Source organism: Phalacrocorax aristotelis, chromosome 8 (genome assembly GCF_949628215.1).
Source record: "Phalacrocorax aristotelis chromosome 8, bGulAri2.1, whole genome shotgun sequence".
Lineage (NCBI taxonomy): Eukaryota > Metazoa > Chordata > Aves > Suliformes > Phalacrocoracidae > Phalacrocorax > Phalacrocorax aristotelis.
The window spans coordinates 43,053,496-43,066,018 of NC_134283.1; the positions used below are offsets into that span (position 1 = coordinate 43,053,496).

The following is a 12,523-nucleotide window of genomic DNA, read 5'->3' on the forward strand; positions in this document are numbered from 1 at the left end:
CCCCTGCTCCCAGTCCCAGGATGGAATGCAATTTTGTTTATACCCAAAAACATCTGTATCCCTGAAAAGTTTTAGCCAAAAAAAAAAAAAAAGTAGTTTCTGAAGGACTCCACGCTGCGAAGCACTGGTATGAAATGTAAGAGAAATGAAGCCCATCATTCAAAATCAAGCACGGGCTGGAAAGCGCAACGTGCTCGCTCAGGAGAGGGTGGACAGGAGAGGTGGGAAGGGACTGGCCACAACCTGCAGCCAAAGTCTCACATTTGAAGCTGTTCCCTCCTACAAGCCAACAAAACAGCAATCCTCCCCCGACGCCCCGGCATCCACCGCAGCAACGCGGGGTCTCGCGCGGACGACCCCTCCGTAGCGAGCACAGGCAGCGTGGCGCTCCGAGCATCGCTTTGAAGGATGAGCAGTAGCGGGTCAGCGCACGAGGGACATGGGAGCGCTTTTGACACCAAGGTAACAGGTTTTCTTTAAGTTTTGGTTCAACATTCTTTCCCCACCCTGCCCCCCCCAACTGCTCTCCTGGCAGCCGTGTCCCACGTACACCCCCCTGCCATAACCCCCTTCCTCCATCTACTCCGGGATGATGGGAGTCTCCGGCTGCCTCGTTTGCAGGGCTCTCTCCTCATTTCCAGCCAGCGCTATTAGCTCGTCACCCTCTCAAGCATAAAATTGTTTGTTGTAGCTCATGAGTCACAAGGATTTTTAGAGAAAGAGAAAACAACGGGAACAATAGGAGCCCTGGGAATAGTTTTTGGTTGTACAAACTGTCTTCGTATCAGCTTGAGCCGGCACCTCCGTGGGTGCCGCCCTCAGCTGCCCAGCCCCGCTCTCCTCTCGCCCCCCCAGCCCTGTTGCCTTGCTGTTATATCACATTTTTCCAGCCCTTTCCACACCAAGACAAGCGGCGATATTCAGTAGCAAGGCTCCGAAACATGGCAATGCCTGGTGTGTGTTTGTGAGCAGCGATATTATCTGCCTGTGGGGAAAAAAATACTTACTCTCATGTTCATTTGGGAGCCAGCCTGCTATCTCTTCATCTAGTCTTGTTTCCTCTCGAAATGCTGAATGTTAAAGATTCAATGAACAACAGAATTTAAAATAGGAACAAGAAGCATTTTTGTCTGGCCCTTCTCAGCATTCAGAAGACAATGGTATTAATCTGTTATCCCCACCCCGGCTTGGGAAAAGTGACAAAGCTGCTGCAGTCAAACCTTTCAACAGAGATGGATTTTTCCCCTCATCTAGCCCAGCAACAGCATGTCCAGTCTTGCTTGGCCATACTCGTAAAAGCCCTTATTCAAGCATGGATGGAGAGCCCGGGGACTAAACCCACAGTGCATTGGGCCATTATATACCTATTGCAGGGAATAAACCAAGATCTAATGCACTATGAATTACTTTTTAGAAGGGAAGTAATGAGGATGTTTGTTAAAAGGGTTAAATCCTTGTAAAGAGATATAAAGACATCTTTCAAAACACGGAAGTAATATCTAAACAAGGCGAGCAGAAAATAACGTAAATTGTATAAATTTGTGGTTTCCCCTTCATCTTGAACCCTGCCTGCAGCTGCGGTTCCCTCGCCTCCAGAAGGTACAGCCTGAAGGGCGGTGAGGATGTCCGGTGAGATGAGCAGCACCCGCAGAGGAGAGCTGAGACTCCACAGGGCTCTTCAGCTTAGAGAAGGGACAGCTGGAGAGGCGTCACGCAGGTGGTTTGCTCAAAAAAAGCAGGGGTGTTTTTCCCCCACAATAGATTCTAGCACTGCAACTCATTGAAGGGCAGTGTTTTGGATCCCAAATAGTTCAGGAGCTAATGACTAACGCGCTGGCTAAGGAGTGACTCAGAGGCAGCATCCGAGGGAGTCCCCAGGCCGATGATGGCTGGGAGCTGGCACATAGAGCCAGCGACTATCATTACACACTTGCCTTGTTCTTATATTCTCTCCTTAGACGCTGACAACTGTTCCCTGTCAGAAACAGGAGAGAGGGCTTGATGACTGCAGTCTAACCAGCAAGACTTGCGCTCATATCCCCAGCAGCCCTATAGCCGGGGGCAGGATTGCACTAATGTGCCAGTAAAAGAAGCACAAATCCATACTTCAGGCACATCTTATTCCCCGCTGCAGATTCAGCATCCAAGGCAGGGAGGACCTGAGCGAGCATCCCCCTCCCTCCAGCTCCTGGGGCAGGGAGCAGGGCCAGCATCTCCCCGCAGGGCTCCCGGGCCGGCGGCACCCGGGGATGGGTTCTGGCCACCACGCTCCATTTGAGGCCAGGTTCAGAGACAAACGAGCTCTAATGAGATTAATTAAAATGACCAGATCGGTAGACTGCTATTACTGCAGATGCAAGAAGCTGCTGGCAGCTGCCCATGTCCATCCCCTGCCTACAGGCAGGGGCAAGGCAAGAGAGCCATGCCCATGCCCGGGGCACCATCGGCATCTCAGCTGGGCTCTGCCCCGAGGTCTTGGGGCGGGTGAGGATGACTGTCACCTCTGCAAGGGAGGAAGCCAAGGCAGAGGCCTGGTGCCTGGGACACATCAGAAAAGAGCCTGGGCAGAGCCCCCATGACAGACACAGATAAATATAATCACCCTCCCTGGCAATGGCCCCCTTCGCGGATGTTTACAAACAGCTCAGTACTTTTCCATGTTAAGAAGCTTGTTTTTCCAGATGCCTCGTATCGGGGGGTTTTTAATGTGTGTAGTTAATCCCTTCTCACAGAGTCTTTCATAATAAACATCACCCCCTGACCTGGCTAATAACTATGTAACACTAATGCTTCTGATTTTTTTATCTCCTGCTCGGGCTGGGGGGGGAACGCAGATGGCAGCTCGCAGAGAAACGGGGACACGACTTTGAGAGGGGCAGGAGAGCTTGGTGGTTCCCCATGCACGCAAACCCCCGCTCCCCCAGCCCATCCTCCAGCATTGCCACCCCTCCAGATGTGCCCGGACCCTCCGCACCTGGACAGCAGCTCAGCTCTTGCTAAAACTACAAGCCATGTGTAAGGCATGTTTTGTGTTACTGTTTGAAAAGGCTTGTCCAGCCCCAAAATGTCTGGGGCAGACTGCCTGGGGGGATTCAACGTCTATTAAGACGTTCATCGTGCTCTCCCTGTTACCCTCCTGTGGTTTCCATCCTCAACGGGATGGCAAAGGAAAAGGTACACACTCTTTCATGTGAAGCAGTTTTGACAGCAGTGTGGTTTATGTCTTACACTTCTCAGTACTTGCTCCAGTGGGACACGATGCCCATCGCAGTCTGCGTCTGAAATCCTCCAGGGCTCCTGTGAGAAATACCCTGGGACATGCCAGACCCTGCAGTGTGTCACAGATGATGGGAAGTGGATCCCACACATGGACCAGACGGGTTCACAGGGGCTCACAGCAAGAGCAGAAGTTGGGTTCCTCATGGAAAAGTTTGGAAGGTGCTGTTGTAGAGGAAATCCATAAACCAGCACTCCCTGGAGTGACCTCCAAACCATTACCATGCACGGCCACAGGTCTCGCACCTGCCGTGCGGGGCAATCCTATGTCCAATCCCAGCAACACGCTGACCCCTGGGTTTCACCTGGAGCTGAATTCGAGCAGACCTGATGCCAGCGGCCACGGGGGAGATGCAGGGTATGGGGAGCCAAGCTGAGATCTGGACCGCTCCCATCTGCTCAGGTTCCCACCACGCTTTCGTAAAAGGTTGTTTGTCAGCTTGAGCATCCTGGCCAAACTCCAGCTTGAGTAATTACCCATCGCCTCCCCAGATTCCTCTGGAGTTCCAGTTCAGATATGCCACCAGGGTTCACTTTCTGTCCCAACTGTTGCTAAGCTGGGTGCTGTAAAGCTTTTGCTCCACTTTATTTGTTCCAGAGCTACATTTCACTGAGAACCATCCTCCGGGCATAACAGAGCATGAAGCAGAGGGATGAGCCTGGCCTCTGCGGGCCCACATCTGACGTCTTCCCGGGTACCGCAGCCTAAGATCTAGTTTTCACTCCAGCTGTTGCAGAGCAGCAAAACTTGAATCCGGGTCTGACCATCCTTCATAAACTGCAGAAGCATTTTCACTTGGAGTCTTGAGCTTATATCCAGTAACTTCAGCAGCAGCCAGGGAAACTCCTAGCTGGCTGATAAAGCTAATTCATATTAAAGGCAAAAGCGTGTCTGTACCAGTGATGCAGAAAGAGATCTCCCAGCGCAGGCTTTTCTGGGGGAGGATTTTACTGGGCAGCAGCAGGGTGACACGTGTGGCACTGTCGGTGACACATGAGTCACATCCTCACGCATCTAACCAGGTCTAATGCTGGGCATCTCCACGGGACTCCTGAAGGCACCTACAGGGCTAATCTGGTGCCTTTATGGACACACTGGGCACAGGGATGGGCAGTTATTTCAGAGGAGGGGTAGCAGTGCCCCAGAAAGCCCTAAATGCTTCACTTTTTCAATGGGGGATTCAGCTCAGAATACATCCCCCCACCCCTTTCAAGAGACACATCTATGATCAAAAAATGACATTACCAGCCCTAATGCACAACTTTCCAATAGCCTTGTCAGCAGCCGGTGACATCTGCACCCGATTCTTTGCTCTCCAGTGTTTCCAATTACCTTAGCTGATAATATCAGCTTTTCAGCCCCACTCTTTACCCAAGGCACAAACAACTTGGACTTTTTACGTCTCTGTCCACTGCCAACTCATCAGATATATCAATGTAAATCTGTCAGAGTAATAGGAACTAAGAGCAGCTGTAATTCAGGTAGTGACCACAGGAAAACCTCAAAATCTCTACTCAGATTGATGCAAAGGGAGGATGTTAGAGGTTTGTGCTTACAGGGCCACAGCCTCAGGAGAGGCATAACATTGGGGCTTGGGAAGGAGTTTACAGCCCGTGAGCAGGCATTAGCCATGCCAGCTTCACCTGCTTCTAAATTTAGCTCTGTTTGCCTCCAGACCCCGGTCCAGAGGAAAGGAAATGTGAGAACAATGTCCCTCTGGCTTTGCTCACGCTGCTCTTGAAACGAAGATGACCACTGCTAAACACTGCAGTTGCTACAACAGCAGCTCATGCCTGGTATAGTTTCCATGTCTAGTGGAAATGTATCCAAGGCACGCGAAGAAGAACAGGGCACAGCATTGCCCCTTCTAGCAGAGTCCTTGGGAAACGCAGCTCCTCCTGATGCGACCCCAGACCCTGCACCGCAGAGGTGGCAGGGGCAACCTGGGCAATGCCCTCCGGGGTGGGCAGCGCTGCCCGTACTGACTAGGAGCGAGGGAAAACCCTACAGCAAGGTCAGACACCAACAGCCTCAGCTTTATGCCCTTGAGCCCCGTGACAGCAGGAAACCAACAGAACATAATCTCCAACTCAGCTGTGCTGTCTCTCATTTCACAGCTCTCCGTACCTCCCACTTATTCACAGGGAGGAGCCTCCATGCCACCGAGCCACCCTCCCCTGGCATCGGTGCTATGACCTGTGCCATTAGTGAAGGGCATCCAGGCAGGCAGCCAAACCAGGGAACTTCAGCATGTAGCCACCCCGATGCTGCAGGACCTCCCAACCCCACCAAACTCAACCTCTCCCCTCTTGCATCAACAGGGATGGAGTGCGCACAAGGACCCCCCAACCCTTCACCAGAGATGCCCGCTGGGTACCTCCGCCTGCTCCCTCCCAGCACTGCTGAGCACAAGGCTGGGGCTGGCACCACTGGTGGAAGCCGTGGCCCTACACCGTGGGCTCTGGCTTCTGGGAGAATGCCCTGTCCTGGTACCCACCACCCACAGCCAGCCGTGGGCACACCGGTTGCCACCACGCCTGGGCGAGCACAGCCCCAGGGGAAAACGCGACTTTGGCAAAAGCCTAAGAGCCTACATACCTCAGAGGGCTTCTTCTCCTTCTGCCGTGACCAGGTGGATTTGGTATTCGGAATTTTGGAGCATCTGGAGGTGGTTGTGGTGTGACCTGCAATGAAGCAACGGAGACAGGTTACCTGGAAAAGTTTTTTCTGTATCTTTGTCACCAGCCCTGCTGCCGCTACAGCCTCAGCCAATGCCTTGCGTCAACGCTAAGAGGCAATAATACCTTGCCATAGCATTATTTTTGTGCACATCCCAAGGCACTTCACCAAAATAGATTAACATCACTTTCCTGCTGCTATCGATGATGAAACAGAGGCCTCTGAAATTTAAAAGCACCATTTTCAAATGCAGTCATCAGAAATGAGAAACCCAAAGTCAGTGGGAAGAATGGCTTCTAAGAGAGAATGAGCCACAGCGCATGCCTGGCGTCGGAAATCTCTTCAGATCAGGAATTAAGAACGTAAGACTAAAAATTTTCTAACAAGGCTGCTTGAAGACAGACATCTGAACTGCTCGAGGACTTCAGACCCTGTGGTCAAAAATATTGACCGAATGGGGTAAAAGTCCTCTGCCCATGCCAGGACTAATAACTTCCACGCCTGTGTGCAGTTCAGCATCTGGAGGGAACCATGCAACAGGACACGCCAAGTGAACGCACTCTGCACTTTTCGGTAGTATGAGAGGATTTGCTCTGGCATTTGGGATTACTTTATTCTGGGAATATTACGAATGGACTCTCATCATCCTGACTGGAGCAGCAGCATCACCACTGCTACTGCCTCCACGAGGCAAGGGCAGCTAAAGCCTGAAATGTGCTGGGACCATTACGATATTAATCTTTATTTCCAACCCATAGGTGTTACTATCACTTTAAAAAGCTGTATGTATTTGGTAATAATAAATAATAAACTAATTACTGGAATCTTTTTATGATAACGATTGTGGTTGGGTCTTCTGTATAGTAGGATCCCTTCAGATTCCACTATATAAAAATGTTTTTTTCGTGGGTGTGCAACAAATTAGCTATCGATGAGCCTATTCTGATTTTATCCTTAGCCACTGATTTTATCCTTGGATGGCTGGACAGGAGGAAATAACGCTGGGCACATAAGCGAATGCCAAGCACAACACATCCATGCATGCAAGGACTCAGGAGGGGCTCTGGGCTGGGAGCTGAGTGGGCACGAGGGACCAGGACTGTCCCCAGTGCGGTACCAGCGTGGTGGGAAATGTCCCTCCCTCCACCAGCACAAGCAATTTAGTCCCTCGTGAACCCAGATAAATCCCCCATGCCTGTTTTTGCTCGCAGGGGAAGAGGCACTAGTTCATCTCGCACTCTTTACTTGATAAACCCACTTTCTTGTACTTCACAAAACGAAGGCCAGGTCTGATGGCATCAGTCGCTCCCAAGAGACGGCTGTTTTTCTGACTGCAGTGTCAGGCTAGATGTCACTGAAGTGTGCTCCAGATAAATGCATTTTTTTTCCTCATTTCAGCACACAACAGGACTGCATCGTCAAAGCCCACAGCAGAAGGCCCTATGCTGCAGCCGCCGGGAAATGCCGCTTTACTCGGCACATTGCTCAAAGCATCACGGCAGCAGATCCACAGCTTATACTGAGAGATCGAGTCACCAGTTTCCACCTTGTCCCCTCTTCTCAAGCTACAATGTGGTGCTACAACTATGTAGGCTTAGATAACATGCCCCTACCGTCCTTTCCCAGCAAAGGGATAAAAAAGAAGGTCATCCCTTTGTTTACAATTATAATGCAGGAGAGCATTTGTCAACAGCTTAGATATCACCTGCAGCATAAATATCCAAGCCCAATAGAGATAAGGCCATGTTGTTTAATACTGTGGTTAAAGATGCCTTAGCCCCGAAAGGCAGAGAAGCCAGCTAGCATGGGTCGCCTTGGTAAGCCTTTGAGCATCTGGGGATTAGGAGACGGGAAGTTTGGAGCACAGCTTCCAAAACAAACCCCTTTCTGAGATAGAGATGTTTTATTTTACGAGAAGTGAGCAGAGTCGACAGAGCCTGAAACACTTTCCGTAGGCACAGCTCAGCCCCCAGACCCCCCCAGAGCTCCAGCAGGATGGGGGTCCCCTCTGGCAGCCAAACAGCAGGTTCCCGTCGGCTGCAGCGGTGCAAGCTCTGGTCACGCTGACAATTTTTTTGGCTAAAGCTGTGGGAACAGCAGCCAAACTTAGCAAGATCAGCCTTTCCATAACCCCCTGTAATCTCCCCATCATCCTGTTAGGAAAAGGCCCAAAAGTTTAGTGTCTTTAGCGAAGTCCCTTTCGTGCTTGGATATCCAGCAGCCAGATCCTGTAAAGTGTGGAGAGCAAATTCCCAGCACGGCCCCGATGAAATTACTGTGACATTCGTAAGAAACCAAGAGCAACAACTAGGAAACTCCGGAGCCCAGACAAGGGATTAGACTAGTGCCTCGAGGGTACTGAACACTAAGGCACTGCGGTATGTCTGCAGTGGGTGAAACCCTGGAATAAGTGGGAGAGGAAAGCGCTCTATTTATAGCCAAAATTCAGCACATTTGCACATGTTTATTGTTGAGCACATGCTTCTGTGCTTTCCTGAATGAGGATGAGGTGAGGTAGATGTTGAAAAGCAAGCGTGGGCTTGCAAGCTTTGCTGGCTCGAGTCTTATCCCTTTTCCCACATCACTCTTCAGCTTGCAAGAAGGGAACAAGGCGGCTCCCGTTTTACCCTGACTCCAGTAAAAAAACTTCCCTTTCCCCCAGTACAACTCAGTCAAGAGCTAACCGGTCTCAGGGTGCAGCTCACAGGAAAGGACAACTTGTCTACAAATGGTGTCTGCTTCGTTAGCAGATTTGCAATCAGTAGCTTTCCCTCGCCCAGACTCCGCACAGGAGGGAGACACTCTCATCAGTTAAGAGGAGCCACAGCCAGGGCATTTAAATTGATATCAGCTTGTTGCTGCATTTCTGACAAACCCAGCCCAGCACACAATTCATTGTGCAGAGACTTCCCAGTAAATGCAGTTTCCTCCACTCTTTGCAAAGTAATTATTCAAGCGTTTTCCCTGCTGGAGGTGAATCACTTAGTTATCTCGTTCAAAGCCTTGAATTAAAGGTCTTACTGTCAGTGGTGTCTGAGTTATCACTGCTGATCGAGTACTTGCGTCGTTTTTCTTCCATCTGTAACAAAAGAAATTGAACATTACACTTAATGCCCAGGAAACTCATCTCAGCACCAAATCACTGTTATCTCTGAATATCTGCATGCCGGTTATCCCAGCACCAGACAGTACTTACCCTCACAACACACAACTACCCAGGGGCTTAAAAAAAGAAAACAATCCTCATAGTAGGGTTCTTTTTTAAACTTTAAGGGTGCCAGTGTCCCTCCACCAGCTTTCCCCACTCCTAGGAGATACACTTTGATCACTCAGGTTTGCATAGCAATTTGCCTATGCAGGATCCACAACCAAGCATCCCTCCCTCTGCAAGAGCATCGCCACCGGAGGATGCCCCACCACAGACCCGAGGATGCCCCACCACAGACCCGTGGTGCTGCTGGACGGGACAAAAGACATGCCAGGAACTACCCATCTGGGCTGCAAATTTAAGAAGTGCACAGAGAAAAGAATGGAAACTATGTGCACTCTCAGTATGTCTGAAGGGGAAAGTCCGAGCACCACGGAGCTGAAGAGGACCCCTGTGTACAAGGAGACCGGGGTTTTACCCTCTGACTCATCTTCCCACTCAGGCGGTACCTAGTTCTTTTAAGACTTCTGGTGTATCTGTCACACAGCCAGCGTGTGCTAGCCAAGCCTGAAGCACGCTTCCCACCACCCAGAGCTGCTCTGCCTGCTCCGGCACAGCCATGCAGCCCCCCGCCAGCACTGCGGGGGGAGAGCAAGCGGCTTCTGCACAGCTGCTGTGACTTCTCTATCCTCTCAGAGACAAAACCAGAGCAGCGGGTACCACTGCACCGATTAGGAGGAGAGGAGACCTGTTTCAAGCTCAGCTGCTGATTCTCTTTGTGACTTTGAACAAGCCACGAAACCGCTTGAAATCAGCGGGTTGTCCTGAACTCGCCCCTCAGGAACTGAGCGCTCAGAGCTGAAAGTCAAGTACCTGTACCAGTAGGAGCTTGGAAAAAGCAAGGAAAAGCAAGGAAAAAGAAGGAAGAAAGCAAAAAGAGATTTTAACTTTTGAAGACCCCAGTCTACCAATGTGGCTAGTGGCTGATCAATGTGGCCCCCAACACAGAGCTTGGGGAGCTCCGGATGGAAAGCGCTACCCATGGACCAGACAACCATCCAACCAGCTGGGAGCTAAAATACACCGCAGAGAACAATTTTAATCTCATGGAAATCTTCCTGGTACTTTCTGAGATATTTTGTAAGAATCCAAGGTTGTTGACATGGCATACAAACTACCGCTTCCATAAATGATAAGTGCGAATGATACTAAAACACTGGTTTTGTGCAGTTCAGTCGCAGCACATACTAGCAGCACACAGACCAGATAGCAGGCTAGAGTATGCCATTCCCCCCAGACAACACAAAAAGTTCCACATAAGCATATAAAACCCTTGCAGTGCTTGTATTTTACAATATACGCACTGTGTTTTATCACACCATTATAAGGGATAATACTACAAAGTATCATAAACATTCTAACTATCAGTGTTGTGGTGAGGCATTGCCCTGTCAAAACATGATTAAAAATGTTCCTTGAGAATATGGCAATATCAATACTTTCCCCCAGTGATTCATGGGGAAACAGATGTTATTAAACCAGCCTTGTTCCAAGTAGCCATTAGATTTTGCTTGGGGAAAATGATATTGAAGACAGCTCTAACTGCAGTTTACTTACTTTTAGTGGAAATTCTACCTGAACCTTTTGATCTGGCTCTACTGGTCTGCTGCAGCAAACGGGCTTTTGAAGCACAAAGCTGGAGCTATGCTTTTATTGACTCCAGTGTTCCTAGTCACAGAGGTTAAATAAGCCAAAGTCAACGGGGAAAATAAACACCTGAGCTGAAGCACAGGATAGCCAGGGAGATTTCCAGTGTTTCCCATCCTTGCCTTCACAGCAAGACAGTGTCACTGACATCCCTCTCCTTCCAAGGGAGGGAAAAAGGTATACGACTGATGCACAGCACAGGTGTTGGGATGCTGGGACTGGTTTTGGCTCTGATACATATGTGAGAAGATGCACTGATCATCCCTTTAATTGAACTTTGTCCCTGCATCCCGATTCTGTCCTGCCCCTACCTGCACAACACACTTTTACACGCTTACTGTATAATGGTATGAATTTATATTCACATACAGAAGTGGTTCACATTGCGGGTAAAAGAGTGGCTCTGCTTCAATAAATCATTTTGCCACTTTGGCACGATCCAAGACAGCATCCTCTGAACCAAATAGCATTTCAACTGCTCTGAATGAAATTCTGGCTTGAGCAAAGTATGGACATCTCTGAACACAGCAGCACTGAAAGGCAACATCTGCCTGGGTAGAGGATGGCACGCAACGGCCCAAAAGGTACCGTGTGCGTGAAGGAAGGGAAATTTGAGGCCAAAACCACAGGACTCAACCAGACCTTTGCAGAAAACGGTTAACTTCCAGGCAGTGCTAAGAAGATGTTGCTTTCTGAGGGACTCATCTTCCCCAGCAGCCAAACAGTAGTAAACCGCATGGTACTTAACGGAGGAATTTACTGTAGAAGAAGGGTAATTGGGCCATTTCCCATCTGAGGCACAGAGTTATAAAGTCTGATGGTGGTGGCTGGGTGAGCCATCGGCTCTCAACACCCCTCCGGCATCCAGCACTGGGGACCCATCGCCCGCATCCCTCACACTCCCAGGGCCGGAGCTCCTGCCTTGCACGGAGCAAGCTCTCAGGAGCAATTCAGTTGGTGCACTACTAAGCAATTCAAAGTCTCCACGAAATACAGTCCCTGCTCCAAAATTAATCCTTTGTTTACATTAGAAGCTAATTTCACCTTTAACTGACCCATTCCCCGCATGGCATCATTATTAAAGTCATAAACAAATACCAAAAAAATTTGTAATACTTTGAAAAGGTCATCGTTAGGTCAAACTTGGCCCAGAATCTAGCTTTTACAGAGCCAGAAACCAAGAGAAAGGTTTCTATGTATGCTTGCTTAAAAAAATTAAAACAGAAACAGATGTGGGTTTCTTTTATAAACAAGTGAACATCCCCCTGAAGTGTCTGCAACTCAAATCCACAGGCATAGCCCAGCAAACCCAAAAACGGGAATTGCTTGCAAACTAACACATGTTCAGCATTGCCTTTGTTCAAGCTGAGAAAGGCAGATAAATGCTAAACCAAGGAAGATGATGGCCCTCTATCAGCCTAAACAAATGTAAATCACTAGGGCTATGGACAAATTAACCACAGGATTGGTGGTAAAATTGAGATGATGGCCTCAGGCTGCCTGGTCCTGCCTCGCAGCAGGGAAGGGTTGAAGAAGAGCTTTTGGAAATGCAATGTTGCCCAGCCCATGCAACCTGGGAGAAGTGAAGGCAGCAGCACTCTTCAGCACACCCGGAGAGGTGTGTGCCCAGATCCTGAGCTCCTGTCCCACCTGGGCTCTCCTCCCCGCATCCATGCTCCCGTTCACACTAACCCAAAACGCCCCATCCAGCC

The 12,523-nt window shown here is 49.7% G+C and overlaps 1 protein-coding gene across 4 annotated transcripts in view; it reads right to left on the reverse strand.

Moving 5' to 3' along the window:
- Positions 1 to 12,523, reverse strand: part of JADE2 (jade family PHD finger 2) — an 82,846-nt gene that overhangs the window by 66,615 nt on the left and 3,708 nt on the right. For all 4 annotated transcript variants that reach the window (XM_075102915.1, XM_075102913.1, XM_075102914.1 and 1 more), the window contains 2 exons: positions 8,978 to 9,035; positions 5,876 to 5,961 (listed from right to left, as the gene is read on the reverse strand). In XM_075102915.1, coding sequence (XP_074959016.1) covers positions 5,876 to 5,961; positions 8,978 to 9,035 — 144 coding nt within the window. The remainder of the gene's footprint in view (positions 1 to 5,875; positions 5,962 to 8,977; positions 9,036 to 12,523) is intronic.